The following is a 16,935-nucleotide window of genomic DNA, read 5'->3' on the forward strand; positions in this document are numbered from 1 at the left end:
TGAGAATCTTATTCTCCAGCAATACATACGTTTCCAAGAAGTCGTAAACTTTTCTCCCCTACCGATTCCATCTTTTATGTCACTTAACAAAGATGTTTGAACAGTATAACAACACTCAGTGCTCAGGTCACTTCGGGGTTTACCAGTGAATGAAAGGGGGCGAGGTAAGTATTAAAAGCAAGTCTCCAGGTCCTGTTACTGTTGTCGCTTGCACGCACAAGTCATGCGTACTTTGAAATCTCTAATCCCTTCTCTCACCCTTCTTTTTGAGACAATACACAGTCGGTTTTTCCCGATCTCTGAAAGAAAGCACAGACAGTCCTTCTGAAATAAGTTGTTTTAAGTTTGCTCCAATCACTTCAGTAGAAGTAGAAAGATCTTTTTTCACCATAAAAACCGTTCTCTCTGACAGGTGGCTCACTATGACAGTTGACAACTTAAAAAAGCACCTTGTTGTGACATGTAACCAATAGGATAGTTTATTAAGTATTTGTCTATTTTTTGTCTGTTTCCATGAATAATAAATGCCTATTTCACTGCTTATTTTTACTATTTTTAGTGCTATATGCCTACCTGTTTAACCAAAATAAATGCCTAAACATCCAGGCTCTAATAATAACAATTAGCACAATAAAGCATCACTTTTAAAAATAAAAAGAAGAATAAACAAATTTAAAAGCATAAACTTCGTTGTCCTAGTTCTAATATTATTAAATACTGGTATTACATTATTAAGTGTTTTCGTGTTGTACAGTTCCTGCTCGTGTTCAACTGGGTGTGATGGCCTTCTTCATGTTTCTCGTGACTCAGATGATTCGTTCTAACCTGTACATAGCTCGTGTTGGAATGATGCAGAATGAAAATGCAACAAATGAATCTCAAATCAATGTGAGTTAACACATTTTAAGTTACCGACCGGTATGTACATTGTTTAGTTATAAATGATAAGTTGAAGCTTGTGTACCGGTATTATTTTAAATATATTTCTTAAAATCACATTATAAGTTTTTTTAAGAAATTCAAGTTCAATTGTGTTTCTAAAACTAAGATTAAGAGGCGTAACTTAGTGCAGGTAGAGCAACTGCCCCCCCCCCAAGAGGACCTGCCTAGAGGCATGAGGGATTGCCTGCTAGGAACTGTGTACACAGTGAACCTTAGTAGTCAGCTGGTGTGCATTTGAAAATGCACCTAGCTTGAGGGCCAGCGCAATAGATCTAATAAGGTCGCAGTGCTGGGTCGTAGTGCCCCCTCCCTTAAATTCAATTTAATTCAATCGTAATATCATAGTGTTTCAAATTACACTTCAAAATATTGTATCTCTAAAATGATGTCGTATGTAAGATAAAACAGGCCTACTTTATATTTTCTGTTCCAAATAGCAATATCTTTCACCACCTAGTATTCCACAAAAATCTTTTGAATCATCCTGTATAAATAAGATATAAAAGTTTAAACAAGAAAGACAGATTACAACATCTGTACTTCCTTAATTTACTACGATATTTTTGCTTCTATTAAATTAATAAGCTTTAATGATTGTTCCAGAAAATAACGTGGGATGAGCAAGAAACAGGAATGGTTCTGAGTGCTTTCTACTGGAGTTACTGGATAACAGAGCTGCCTGGAGGTTTGCTTGCTCAGAGATTTGGAGGTTGTCGTGTGTTAGGATTCAGTGTACTGTTGGCTGGACTGGTTAACCTAGCATTTCCACTAGCTTGTAAAGCACATTATGGTTTAGCAGCAATTCTGAGAGCTGTGCAAGGACTAGCACTGGTAGGCATTTTTATGTCTTAAAATATAATAATTATATAAATCCTTGGAAATACTCAATTAATTCTTTTCTTTAATGCAGAAGTTCTTTATTTGTGGAGTGCGCCTAACCAGTGGAAGTGTCGGAGCTAGTAGGGAGAGTGAGGTGCCCTCTAGAATTTTTTTTTTTTTTTAATTTCCTTCTGGTTTGACAAAATATTACATTTTATACAAAGTGGAAGTGATCTGTACAGATTCAGGGGGGCAGTATAATGCAGTTTTATTGAGGTACCGTAAAAGACTAACTTTTTTACAAATAGATCTTAAAAACAGGGTGCGTCTTATATGCCAATACTGAGTTTGTGAATGGATCAGAGCTTCATGGGATGCTGTGAAAACTAAACAGTGATTAAATAATTTAAAAAGTATGCCATTGTAATGCACTGGATACTACAGAGAGCAATTTTCTATACGAGAACTCAGGTTCTGATTTCGAAAAGGTTTCAAGAAACTCTTCATTAAGTTATGGAGATAAATTTCTATATTATTTTCGAGCTGACAATTCATACCATCTTATAACTGCATTCGTGTTGAATACCACAGTTGAAACCACTATTTATATATTCTTATTAGTTATTATTTGTGCAAAAAAATACAGTAATTTATATAAATTTGTCTCTTAGTAACATTACATTAATGTACTGGTTACCATTATACATCATGTTTCAAAACTACGGCAACACATTCATATGATTATTATTGAGTAACTATTAATGAGTACATATCAATTGTTAGTCAAACTCTCAAAGTTCTAAGTTTCGAAAAAGTATCACTTCTGTTGTCATGGGAGACTGTTGAAAAATGGAAATTCCACAGCATAAATAGTTTTGTGTTCTGCAACTTGCGAAAACAAATTCAGCAAAGGTACAAAGGTTGTTTTGTAGGCATTTCTGAATTGACCATCCAACATATCAATGGATTGGACATGCTACTAATGTTTATGTGGCTTAAAGTTTTTGGCCACCCAGGTCTCCAGACTTGATACCATGTGATCTTCTTTGGCAATATGTGAAGGATGCAGTTTATATGTCACATCTACCTCAAAATCTTGAAGAAGTAAGACATCGGATCACTGCTGCAAGTGCATTCATAAACAGAGATATGATGGAGGAAGCAAGCCAAAAATTTGATTATTTTGTTGATGTATATCATGTAACAAGGAGTTCTCGCATTGACTGTTTATAATGTGCCAATGAAAGCTTTGAGAGTCCCTTAAATAAACTGTATGCACCAAGTTATTGTATCATTAATACTTACTTGATAATAATCAAATAAAAGTGTTATCATAACTTTGAAAGATGACATACATTAAATTTAAAAACGTGATGAAATGTTTTGCACTATCGGTATGAAGGACTGATATGTGTACTCTACCAGTACACAATGACATGTATAAAATTAGGAGCTTATTCAGGAGAAGGATTGTTCTTTCCAATCCTCTTATCTGAGCAAATAAGTGAACATGCACAATTATTTAGTCTGATATCACAATGACAAATGTGCGTCTTTCTAGAGCACGTTCAACCTGTGGTAAAATTAGTGTAGATACCACACAATTAAATTTTTCATAACAATTTGCTTTTCTTGGACAGGGGGTAACATGGCCAGCAACACATGCATTATCAGCACACTGGATTCCATCCATTGAACGCAGTAAATTTATGACTACTTACCATGGTAAGCTTATGTTTTAAAAACTATGTTTCATATAGTGTCATGTCCACAATGAAGGCGAATCTAAGGTAATTATAACGTGAAACAAACGAAGGAAATACTCTTATAATTAGAATGCGATTTGTTGGGAGAATAAGAGGCATTTCTTCCCAGGACCATCTTCAACATTTGTGAGACCCGCTGCAAAGTACAGCCACGAGCTCCCATTCATTTTTAATTTTACAGAGAGAAGGGGAAAAAGAAAAAGAGAAGAAGACAGAGTGAAGTTACCAAAAATCACTTTTCTGAACTTTTTTTTTTTTGTTATAAAAGTTGATTTTCTAATAAAAGACGCACACACTTACAATAATATCAGATATCCCTGCCTTTCCCTGCTGCATTCTTGCTATTTCTTATCATTTTTCTGACAGTGATTTATTATGAAACACAGTTCGCATATAATCTTTTTTTCTTAGATTTATTAATATGTATTTCATTAATGTATTGAAACCACAAGGTCCTGTGCAAAGGCAAACTTCGAACACCTCTAATGATCAACTGAAGGCATTCTTTATTTTACTCCTACACTGCTTATCCCAGCCAGAGACAGCGGTTTACTTCTATTGTATTTTCTTAGACAAATTTGGTTTAACTTCAGTGACCTTGACTGTAACTAAAAAGCGAATCAGCACACCATTTTTGTTCTAAACTAGTACCATAGCTTCCTGAAGTGCACTGCCGATAATTACTACATAAAGACAAAATACCGGAAAATACTCGTTTTTATGTAAAGTACTCGTCTTTTATTCATAGGTACCATTTTTGGTCCAGGAAAATAATCGTCTTTAATGCAAAAAAGCCCTAAGGATCACCACACACTATATATGTTGAAAGTCGCACAGTGATAAATCAAGTTTTATGACAAAGCTATAAATATATTAATTTAAGGCATAATTGTATCATCGTCATAATAATCATTACTACTTACTACTTTTTATGAAAAAACTAATTACTTTTAGACTACAAATTTTCATTCTTAACTTACTGTACCTCTTACGCGTTTCTGGAGCATAAAGAGATCATGTTTACATACATATTGATGAAAAATAGTTATTTATGGTACTTGTGAGGTAAGTGCATCTTTATTGCATGAGTGGAAAGATTTAAGCACGAGGCGTCAGCCGAGTGCTTAAATTACACGAGTGCAATAAAGATCACGCTCACAAGTACCATACGTAATTTTATCCATGACCATACCGAAAAATTCTGTTTTATAAAAGAAAATATGTTGAAAATAAGTCCTCATGTAATCACATACCATGGCATGGATTTTAGAATCAATACGTGTACTAGGTAGGTCATGATGTAGGAGGCCATGATTAGTAAAGAATGATATCTAAGGCGTTGGATAAATAACAAATTATAATTAATTATATAATTTTAATATATGTTTTTTCATTTTAAACGTGTATTTTCGTCTTTTTGAAGTTTCAGGGATTATTTATAAGTGTTCACGGGACTATTGTGATTAAAATAATTTCACATTTTACTTCTGTAAACTTAATAGGAATATTAAAACATAATTAATGATCGTGTCTGTTTAGCTCAGTTGGCTAACGCGTATTGTTTTAAACCCAACTTCGCAGGTTCAAGTCTCCTCGCATCCCAAAAGGTAAATTATTACAAAATTTTAAAAAGATGCATATTAGATATGGATGTAATGTACAAATTACGACGTAGCAGATAGAGAAAAGAGAAGGAGATTGAGTGTATGTATATTTAAGAAATGGTAATAAAGAAGTAGAGGTAGTTACATCTAGTAACTAATATATTAACTTCTTGAGTAATAGTTCAATGGAAAAGTATACATGTGTACCTGGGTACTAGGAAAATACTAATGAACTGTGAGATAAAGTTCAAACTGTGAGGTAAAGTCTTTATCTCACTAGTGGGATAAAGTAATGTTGAATAAAAGCCTACTTTACAAACGCAAAAGTATTTAGTAAAGGCATGTTTTTCGTTATGGTCATGGATAAAAAGAATTACATACTGGATGCTTTTTATTATGAAAATGCATATATCGACGTTCCAGTTCAAAAGGAAAACAACTCAAAATTAAAGTTTTGAGAAACCTGCATTTTAAAGCTTTATGTTGCTGAGAAAATTCAAAGGATCATTGAAATTACTCCAAATTCTGTTAATGATGTTTTACATATACTATAAGTTTCAGATCAGAGTGTGTTAATTGGATTTTTCACAGCAACATGAAGCTTTAAAATTCAGATTTCTCAAACCTTTAAATTTTGAGTTATTTTCCTTTTGAAATGGACCGTCGAAATGAAGGCTTCTATTTTTTGTATAATTTTGTGTACACCATGTTTCAAAATTATAGTAACACTTTAATATAATTATTATTAAGTAAGTATTAATGATAAAGTAACTTGGTGCAAATAATTTGTTTAAGAAAATCTCTAAGTTTTTATTGGCATGCTATAAACACTCAATGCTAGAATACAAAAACCCCTTGTTACACAGCATACAACATGATAACCAAATTCTTGTCACTCTACCTCCAACATGTCTTGTTTATGAATGCAATGATCTGATATCTTACTTCTTTAAGGCTTGAGGTAGAAGTGGCACATAAACTGCATCCTTCACGTACCCCAAAAGAAAGAAGATGCGTGGTGTCAAGTCTGGTGACCTGAGAGGCCAAGAGCAATAGGCCAGACAATAGCACATTCAATGCAACAATGTGGTAGATGGTCAAGTCAGGAAATGTCTACAAAACAGCTTCTGTACCATTGTTGCTGAATTTGTTTTCGCAAGTTGTAGAGCGCAAAACAATTATGTTGTGGAATTTCCATTTTTCAAGTGTGTCCCACAACAATAGAAGTAATACTTTTTCAAAAACTTAGAACTTGAAACTTTAAAAGTTTGATTAAGAAATGACGTGTACCAAGTTAATTTCTCATTAATACTTATTAATATGCGGAAAACAATGGGAAGATACCACATTTATCTTTCCCAAGAAAAACTGCAAACATGGACAGAAAATAGAAAAGATTGGAGAAAACTGGTTTTGCAGTGAAAGACCCACCCTTGGGCAGAATGAACTTATTTTGAAATATAGTATATGTATTTATTGGTCAGGCCTTAGCAATGAAGTCACTATCCTTGTTCACCTTATGTGTGTAATCCCGTAGACGAAAATGTATCTTTTTATCTGGGTGAATCGTAAATTATTTATGTCCATCTTTGAATAACAGTTCAAGAAAATAAACTATAAACAGTAATATCATTCACAACATGATGAAATACCTAAACTGGTATGACACATTGGACAGCAATTTAATGAGAATGTAGAAAACTGTTTATTTTACAGGGTCTGCAGTTGGAACAGCACTAACATATCCTCTAAGTGGGCTTCTAATGGCTGCTCTGGATTGGGAATATGTTTTCTATGTGACTGGTGGTCTTACAATTTTCTGGTACGCATTTTGGTGGTATCTGGTCTATGACACACCTGCACAACACCCAAGGATCTCAAATGCTGAACGGAAATACCTGGAGCGTGCTATCGGAGACTCTGTTGCTTCCCATAAGGTGTTTTGAGAACTTACGAGATGGAAAGTAATCATAATTTTACTATTTAAGATGTTTGTTACGAAGGTATCAATCACTTCTCTAAACCAAGTATTGAACAATAACGTCAAGTAACATCCTTACCTCCTAATATACAGAATAAACGTCAACTTTAATTAATTATACAGAGTGAACTTAAAATGTGGAGACAAACTTCAGTAGGTGATTCTAGGCCAGAAGAAACAGAAAAGGTCACGTAAGCATATGTCTGAAAACGAAATTTTCCATGATAGATGTCAGTCCTTTGTACTCCAATCATATCGGTTACAGTGTGTTTGTTTACACTTATTCTCAGTTGCAGATCAGCTCTGTAGTGCTGTCTAAACTGCTGTTAGAATGGCCGTGTATTTATATCAAGAACAAACAGAGATAGTATTCGTGTATGGTCAAGCAAATGGAAATGAATGCTAGGCTGCACGGATTTACAACGAAATATTCCCTGGCAGACAATAACCACACTAAGCATAAACACAATGTAACTAATATGATAGCATGAATAACAGTATTGTCATCTATCATGGAACTTTCATTTTCGGACATATGTTCATATGACCTTTGTTCTTTCTCCTCTCTGGAATCCCCTCCTGAAGGATAAAACAAAGACACTAATTTAATTTTGAAAGTACACGCACTGTTTCTACATCAGCAAGAAAAAGTAAATTATTTGTAAAATATACATTTTATCAATAAAGGTAACAATTTAATGCAAGTAATAAATTTTATAAAGATAAAAGAAAACTTCAGATCTCGCAAGTCTTTTATGGAGAATTTGAAATCGTAATTTCATGGATAGAGTTTTGGTGAGCTGTTGTTGTACAAAATATTCAGATCTCCAAGTAACATGTCCTAATTACATATGCCATAATTTTGTATTAGTTTCAATATTGTATTGTTAATATCTAGACTAGCATCAGTAATCTCTCAAAGAAAAGAGACATAAAAAGCTTGAGAAGGGGAACACAAAAAATACTATGGAGATATGACATTAATTTTCATACATCTGGATTAAACAACTCTTAACACTATATCACTTAGAAATATAAAGTGTATATATAAATACATTGCTTTCACGTGTTAATTAACTAGGTTTAAAATTACCTTGTTGACTAGTTTCGGCCTGGGGGTAAAATATACAGTATACTATACTTTATATTTCTAAATTAATTTTCAATTTCTGAAAAATTAATAAAAGTAAATATGTAAATCAAAATAAAATTCTCTCAGATTCAAGATATATCTCCAAATGTGATAATTACTCTGTATGTCATGACATTTTCTTCAGAAAATTTGAAGAATAAATCTGCATTCACAACATCTTTGTTCATAAAGTCTAAGAACTGTAACTGTATGAATCTAAGTAGCAAATGGACAATTTACAAATATACAGTAGTTACGTACATGATTTTCATTATCAAGAAGAGAGAAATATAAATTTTATACTGGTACTAATAATTTGAATTTTATGGAAAAAATATTGGTCAGTTTGATTCAGTCTTAAAAAGAAAATCTCAATGAATAAATCTAAAAATGAATTGTAGGTACATTGTTAACGTAACATCGATTTATTCTTTCAAATTACAGAGTTCTTTATTAAAAACCCCGTGGATATCAATACTAAAGTCTGGACCATTCTGGGCTGTACTGCTTGCATCTCAGGGTCTCATGTGGGGAACCATAACTCTCTCCATGCAACTTCCTGCCTATTTCAAGAGTGTCCACATGCTAGATATCAAAACAGTAAGTAGGATATTTTATTCTTCATTCCATTCTTCCAGATTTCAATGCATATATAGTTTAAATCGAAAATCAAGACATTCCATTCTTTCAGATTTCAATGCATATATATATAGTTTAAATCGAAAATCAAGACATTCCATTCTTCCAGATTTCAATGCAAATACAGTTTAAATCGAAAATCAAGACATTCCATTCTTCCAGATTTCAATGCAAATACAGTTTAAATCGAAAATCAAGACATTCCATTCTTCCAGATTTCAATGCAAATACAGTTTAAATCGAAAATCAAGACATTAGTAAGATACATCATTAAAGAATATGGATACAATAACGCTCAGAACTCTTTACTTTTCAAAAAATTCAGCAGTAATAAGAAACAGTTAAAATTAAATGCCCTGATCAACACAAAAAGTGAAACACTTCAATTATCTTACTTTTTATTATAAGATCTAAGTTAATGTTATTGATAACCATACCTACAAAAAATAATTTGGTTACCACAATAATATACTAAGGTTTCATTTAAGATAATTTGTTTAAACAAAAGCCGCCCTAAATAAGGGTTCGATAGATCGGCCTACTAATCAATTCATAAAGAATAATAAGTAAACAAAACAATTTTGTGACACTTGGAAAGAAAAAGAAAAAACATTAAGATAAGAAAACGTAGGAAATCATTTACAATAAAAATTTTGTTGGGTACAAATGATTACTAATTATAGCTAAGGATGATTTTAACACGTGAGATCCTATGGCATCAATCGTTGCATCAGAAATTTTATATTGTTTAAGTTGATTTAAAGTTTCACATGGGATCGTGCCACGGGCACCGAACATGAGCCCAAAAACTGTCCAATGTGTAATGTGGTATTGTGCTCCAAGATGCTGACAACAAGGCTCATATATGACTTGTTTTTCACGACACACCTCTTGTGGCTGTTGCTCATGCATCTCAAAACGGATTGTGGGATCAAGAATGACACCCTTATCCTTCTGCCAATCAATTATGATGATATCAGCCCGTCTAGTAGAGCCATCAGAAGAGACGCAATTAATAGTTAACAATTCAATTGTTTTATACTCGCAAACATACAACCCATTTCTATGAATATCTTAAAAAAAAATTGTTTCACTTTTTTGTGCCAGTGAGTGTATTTATATTTTGTAGTAGTCAGTGTGTCTGACTACAGAACTACTAGGCCCAGATCGAATCCCTGGTTGGGACAAGTTTCCTGGTTGAGGTTTTTTCCGAGGTTTTCCCTCGGCCTATTAAGATATGATATGATATATTTGGTCACAGCACTTCTTTACATATAATGGTGTACCTCACATTTCTGTATCCAGTGCCACCATTAACATATTACAGTAACACATTTTTTGCAGTACGTGTCTACACAAATACTCCCAATTACACTATGTACTTTTTTTTTTATTACTTGTTCAATCTCACCTTCAGTATTTCTCCTACATTTCATTTGCTATTCTCTATTTGATAATTAATCGTAATATATCTAAAATTATATACACCTTTCAAACCCCCTTTTTCCTCTAACTACTATTCACTAAAATTTCAATTTCACTTATTCTCTATAAATTATCATATTGAATTATTTGCCCTATTTGTTCTTTGACCTTTTCTCCTATCTTTCTCTTATATTCATTTACTGTTCCAACGTTCAAATGTTAGTACTAATTTTATGCTGTCACTTTTTCACTATTTTCACTCATTCCTATTTGCGCTCACTTTCACTTTCTCACTATTCCACTTACACCTAATCCTTTCACACTATTCTCACTTCCTATAAATACTTATATTTATCTCTACACATCAGCTTATACACTTTCTCTCTCCCCTATACTTCTCTATCATTTACAATTACAATTTCCCTTTACTAGCACTTTTTGATCACATCCCCACATTTTTAATCATATCTAATACCATTGCTATATCCTCAGCTGTCGCAGGTTCTGACCTTTCTTTACTGTTCGTCTCTGCTTTATTTCTATCTCTGTCTTTCTTTCTATTTCTTTCTTCTTCTTCTATTCCTCTTTTATTTTTCCTCCCCATGCTTTCACTTTCACATCCTAGATTTCCACTTACACTCGCACCCTTAAACTTTTCACTACTTTCTTCCCTGTCACTTCCTGACTCTTGGTTTCTCTTTTTATCCCCACTCGCCTTTTTCCTAGCGCCCGTGTTTCTTGTTCCGTTATTGTCAGCATTCCTGGCCCATTAAGAGAAAAAGCTGGGTAACTTTCGGTGCCAGACCCTAGGTTCATTTCGCCATCACTATCACCTTCATCTTCATCCATCTTACCTACTTTCATACTCATATGTCAATAAAATCAATGTTATGTCACCAGATTTACCTGATCTTCATACATATCAGCAAGCAATTAATAATTATATTAAATAAATGTGTGTCACATTGCCTATCTCAGTCTTACAAATATCTTTCTTTCCCGAAGTCGCAAATACCCAATGTCAGAATTCTCTACCTGCTTTACACAATAATAATACTCACTCAAAACTCTGCTAAGACTTTGAATAGACCCCTTTACTGCAAAAGTGGCATAAAATGGGAACCAGAGTAGCCTTAAATCTTTACATAATTACTTTCTTCGAAATAATCATTTTTGAAAACAGGTCCACTTCTTGTGCAATTTCATCTTACATACTAAAAACAATTTAAGAAAAAAAATCATTAAAATTTTCACTAAACTTTCATTTCGTACTATTTTGTCGAATGCAAACTAACTATATTTTTGGAAAAATTATTATACTTTATATTCAGTATTCCAGAATAAATTGATTTGGAAACCATGAGCATGAGCAAACTCCATTGAATAGTAATACATGATATGCAATTTGTCCTTTTGAACATGTGCTGTAATAATTCACTGACTTACATTTCTATTACAGAATGGTTTTGTATCCGGAATACCTGAGCTCTGTAAGTTTGGATTCAGCATAATATTTTCTACATTAATGGACTACATCCTCCGAAAGGAATATTTGACCATCACATCAGTCCGCAAAATTTCAGTAGCAACAAGTTAGTATATTAACTGGAAAAATGAAATGTGTTCCTTCAAAATTCTGTATCACTATAAATGATATAGGTAAAGCCAGGAATGCCTTATTTTTCCGAGGAAAAAATAGTGACATGTTCACCAATGTGTTTTTACTTTAATACATCATTAGGTGAATTCCTGCCTGCTGTACTCCTATTGGTGCTAGCATTCCTCAGTAAAGAGTCAGCTATTGTTGCTGTAGTGCTGCTAGCTGCAGCAAGTGCAGTGGGAGGGGCCAGCTCATCAGGCAGTTTGCCCAATATTGTTGATCTCAGTCCTAATTTTGCAGGTAAGTCTACAGACTATTATTATTATTATTATTATTATTTCTTTTTGACAGTAGAATCCACACTGTAAGCAATCACAGAGAATTAAAGAGAAACTTTTAGAATTCGTTGTTAGGTCACATTCTAAAAAATTCGTGATGTGAGTCCGCATATTATTCACTATTGTGAAGTGCAAGTATCTAACACATTCATTCATTTATTCATTAATACTTTCCTATCCAAGGGTAGTTTTTCACTGCAAACCCAGAATTCTCCAATCTTCCCTATTTTCCACCTTCCTCTCTAGTATCTGCATATGCTCCATATATCTTAATGTCGTCTATCATCTGATATCTTCTTTTGCCCCGAACTCTTCTCCCATTCACCATTCCTTGCAGTGCAGCCTTCAGTAGGCAGTTTCTTCTAAGCCAGTGACCCAGCCAATTCCTTTTTCTCTTCCTGATCAGTTTCAGCATCATTCTTTCTTCACCCACTCTTTCTAGCATAGCTTCATTCCTTATATTGTCTTTCCATTTCACACGTTCCATTCTTCTCCATCCACATTTAAAATGCTTTTAATCGTTCTTCTTCACTTCATCATAATGACCATGTTTCTGCCCCATACAATGCCATACTGCACAAACACACTTTACTAGTCTCTTCCTTAGTTCTTTTTCTACTAAAGCTCCCTTTGCCATTGCTATCCTCCTTTTGACTTCACAGCAGCAGTTCATGTTACTATTTATACGGTAGTACACACGAAGTATTTGAAGCTGTTCACTTATTCTATTGCCTCATTTTGAATTCGCATGTTTACTGTCTTTATTTTTCTTCAAATAACCATGGTCTTCGTCTTACATATCAACAATAAATCCAGTAGCTGGGAACAATGGATTATTATATCGAAAAACGTTTACAATAAACTAATGATCTCAACGCTTCCCATAATTTTAAGATTTTCTTCAAATAGGTCTACGTATTTTGCAAGAAGTTGTAAAAACTTAAAAATTTACAGCAGAATCTCTGTAATGCAACGTGCATCAGTCTAGCAGGTGTTGCATTACTGAAAATTGTTGCATTACTTTTCAAATAAAACCAATTATGATTTTAGTAAAATTGATTATATTTCACGTATAACAATCTCAGTTGAATTGACTGTTATGTATTATATTTCAAGAGATATCACTGTACAAAGGTAAGGCAGATAGACAGCATGTCAAAAATGACTTTGAAATCGGCTTTTTGCAGTCCTGCTTTAAAATACATAAATACCAGAACGCGCAAAAAAAAAATGTTCTTCCATCATGTTAATAATGTCAGAACATGTGCTTATATATTTTGTCCACTCGAGCGCAATTAAAGGGCCCTCTTAGAAAGTAAGTTTCCCTGGGGCAGTTTACAGAAAGGAAACACAATTTCATGGAAAAATTTATTGGAACAGATACTGATATTGATGACCTATTTTCAACATACATATTCTTCACTGGAAATGAGATATTTGTCATACCGTGGTATCAACTTTTGTATCCCTGTGTCGTAGAATCGGAACCAGTGTGTGACAGTCTTCTGCATCTCTTTTTTGATCTTACAGTATGAGAAATATCTCAATTTGAATGGGGAATATGTTGAAAAACAGTTCAACAGTTGCTGTATCTGTTCCAATAAATCTTCCCATGAAACTATGTTTTCTTTCTGTAAACAGCCCCAAGGAAACTTACTTTCTGGGGGGCGCTCATATTTGTGCTCAAGTGGCCAAAATTTGTATAAGAACTTGTTTTGACATTATTAACATGGTGGAAGAAAAACAATTAACTTTTTATCTGCCCCCATGAGAATGTTTGTTTGTGAGTGTAATGCAGAATAACATGTTATAACATATTACCAAATTACTGTTTGTCAGGAACCCTTCTTGGAATTATAAAAACGCTCACACTAATTCCTGGGGTGCTGTCTCCAAATGCAGTCAGCCTTCTAGTCAACAGCTTCGTAAGTAGAACAACAGACTTCATAGATAGTTATAATTTACAGGCCTAACATTTGAATCAGTCTATCCGCAATATGCGGAACCCGAATCACACAAGTGAGGTGGATAGGCAATAGATATACACATACACATTTGAATCAATTGAATCAGCAGTATTATGTATATTCTGATAATGCATTACTAAAGGAGGTAATTCTACAAAAGGGGATTAGAACAAAGAATGTACCATTTTTTTAAACAATAATTGCATACTGCACGTAGTTTTCAGCACCAATGCTTTCCATAGAACTATTCATCTTGTACATACAGAAGAACCCCTTTTTAACGAATCTCTGAGAGATTACTTTTTTCCCCCTTAAATAAAGGTTTTCCTTAAAAGGGGGATTTACATAAAATGGGAAGGAAAGGCTACAATAACTAGTACAAACATATGTGTTATATACGAAACATTAGGCCTACAATTATTATTTACAATAAATTTCATTATAACATTTTCTAACTCTTGAAATGGTGAGGCACGAATAATTTATCGATTTGATTGAACCCGAATCACCTGAAACTTGACCTTATAAAATTTCTTTGTTCTTCTTCATTATTCCCCATAATGAAGTAGTTCACAAACCATGCTTTTTGCCATATGTGATAGTGTTATTTGAGGACTAGCCTAGACATCCCTTATTATTTTCACTTTCTGTCCAATAATTAATTTCTTCCATTTAGTCGCCATTATCTTCTTCTTCTTTCTTGGCGCTACAGCTCATTGTGAACCTTGGCCTCTTCCACGATTTTCCGCCAGTTGTCTCGATCCTGCAAAATTGCTTTCCAATTCCTATATCCCATCTTACACATGTCTTCCTCAACTCCATCCAGCCATCTTATTCTTGGTCGTCCACGGCTTCTTTGGCCCCCAGGATTTCCATTTAATATCCTTTTAGGAATTTCTACGTCATTCATCCGTGCCACATGCCCAGCCCACCTTAATCTTGCTGCTTTTACCATTCTTCTAATAGGCGGATCTTTATAGATGGAATACAATTCATTATTATATCGCCTCCTCCATCTTCCTCTCTCGAATACTGGACCAATTATTTTGCAGAGTATCTTCCTCTCAAAGGCATCCAAATTTCCAGCGTCTTTTTTTGTTAGGGACCACGTCTCAGAAGCATATGCTAGTACAGGTCTTATAAGTGTTTTATAGATAGTTATCTTTGTGGTACGAGATAAAATTCTTGAACAAAGTCATTTTCTTAAGGCGAAGTAAGCTCTATTGGCAGCCATTAACCTCTGCTTTATTTCATATGAAATATCATTAGAATGAGTAACTGTTGATCCCAGGTATTTAAATTCATCCACTCTCTCGAAGTCATATCTGCCTATTGTTATTGAGGATGGCATATTCTTGAGGTTTGCCTTTCCACAAGCCATGTATTTAGTTTAGTCGCCATTATAATGAAACATAAACAGCATAAACTAAAAAAAAAAAAAAAAAAAAAAAAAAAAAAAAAAAAAAAAAAAAAAAAAAAAAAAACCTTGGCTGTCGGAAAGTAAAACCACATGCTTAGTACTCCATACTATTCATAGTATGCAATTCTTAAAAAAAAATGGTGCCTTCTTTGGTCTAGTTCTCTAAATTGAGCCAAAGGCAATTTTTAGACGTAATAAAGCAATAGTGCCATACCTGACTATTGATTTTTTTTCAGGGCCCAGTCAATTGCTGGTTTTATATATTTATCTCAATGGCCGTCATCTATCTCACCTGTGGAACAATATTTGTTCTGCTGGGCTCAGGAGAAGTCCAGGCCTGGAACCAGCCACAATTCAAGGAACTGTCTACTACTGTAGAAAATGAGGCATCAGTAACAAACTGTGAACCAAACGATAATAATTCAGAAACGTTTCCTAAAATATAATGTATAATATTCGTATTGAAATTTTTTCATTGCTTATAACTAAATTACATCAGAGACAAAGCTGCGGTGATTTAAAATGGACCAAAAGGAAAAATAAATATATTAACACACACTGCAACAATGTTTACAACTAATATACACTAAAATATAGATGTCATTAAGTATCTGCAAATTGTTTTGTAACCTTGTTCAGTAACAGAGAAGCTATTTTCAATTTGTCAAAGAATAAATAACAATTTTGTATAAATATTATTACTGTAATTATTTCATAATGAAGATTTGTGTGTGTATATGGCCAAGGAAGCTTTTAATAGAAAAAGGAGCATCTTCTGCAGACCTCTGCACGCACGCAGGGAGAGAGAGAGAGAGCGAGGGGGGAGAGAGAGAGAGAGAGAGTGCTAGGAAATTTACTGTGTTTATACAGGGAATAAATCTCACTCACATTTGCAGTAGAACAATATATTGTTACTCAAACGTCTTCCATACTGCTGATGAGGCCCTGCTACATACAGTAAGGGTTGTTAACATGAACATGATGCACTCCAAAGGTGCGCAGATCGGCCTTTTTTATGCCCATTTCCTGGCTACTCGCACCCTGAATAATGAGATTGGTACAAAGTTCCTAGCTCTGATCATCATCATCATGTCCTTCACATGTTAGACCCCAGTCAATCTGTTATGCCAGCGTTTTCATGGTCTTCCCAAATTTCTCCTTCCTTTTGGTACATATTTCTAATTTATGATATACAAAAGACTTTAATTCTAACATCCATTAATATCACCAGTGCTCAAGATATAACGTGAGATGTGTAGATACCAAACAAAATAGTTCATAAAACCCTGAACTATTTTAATC

The 16,935-nt window shown here is 33.8% G+C and overlaps 1 protein-coding gene across 6 annotated transcripts in view; it reads left to right on the forward strand.

The window, feature by feature from the left end:
• Positions 1 to 16,331, forward strand: part of LOC138712217 (sialin-like) — a 59,655-nt gene extending 43,324 nt beyond the window's left edge. For 5 of the 6 annotated variants that reach the window (XM_069843763.1, XM_069843765.1, XM_069843766.1 and 2 more), the window contains exons 3-11: positions 755 to 888; positions 1,546 to 1,773; positions 3,402 to 3,486; positions 6,848 to 7,068; positions 8,689 to 8,844; positions 11,768 to 11,900; positions 12,050 to 12,208; positions 14,086 to 14,171; positions 15,870 to 16,331. In XM_069843763.1, coding sequence (XP_069699864.1) covers positions 755 to 888; positions 1,546 to 1,773; positions 3,402 to 3,486; positions 6,848 to 7,068; positions 8,689 to 8,844; positions 11,768 to 11,900; positions 12,050 to 12,208; positions 14,086 to 14,171; positions 15,870 to 16,079 — 1,412 coding nt within the window. In that variant the 3' untranslated portion in view covers positions 16,080 to 16,331. Of the gene's footprint in view, positions 1 to 754; positions 889 to 1,545; positions 1,774 to 3,401; positions 3,487 to 6,828; positions 7,069 to 8,688; positions 8,845 to 11,767; positions 11,901 to 12,049; positions 12,209 to 14,085; positions 14,172 to 15,869 lie in introns of all 6 variants that reach the window. The other variant, XM_069843767.1, reaches the window with a different exon arrangement.
• Positions 16,332 to 16,935: the final 604 nt, after the last annotated feature.

The sequence above is a fragment of the Periplaneta americana genome, chromosome 13 (genome assembly GCF_040183065.1).
Source record: "Periplaneta americana isolate PAMFEO1 chromosome 13, P.americana_PAMFEO1_priV1, whole genome shotgun sequence".
NCBI classification, from domain to species: domain Eukaryota; kingdom Metazoa; phylum Arthropoda; class Insecta; order Blattodea; family Blattidae; genus Periplaneta; species Periplaneta americana.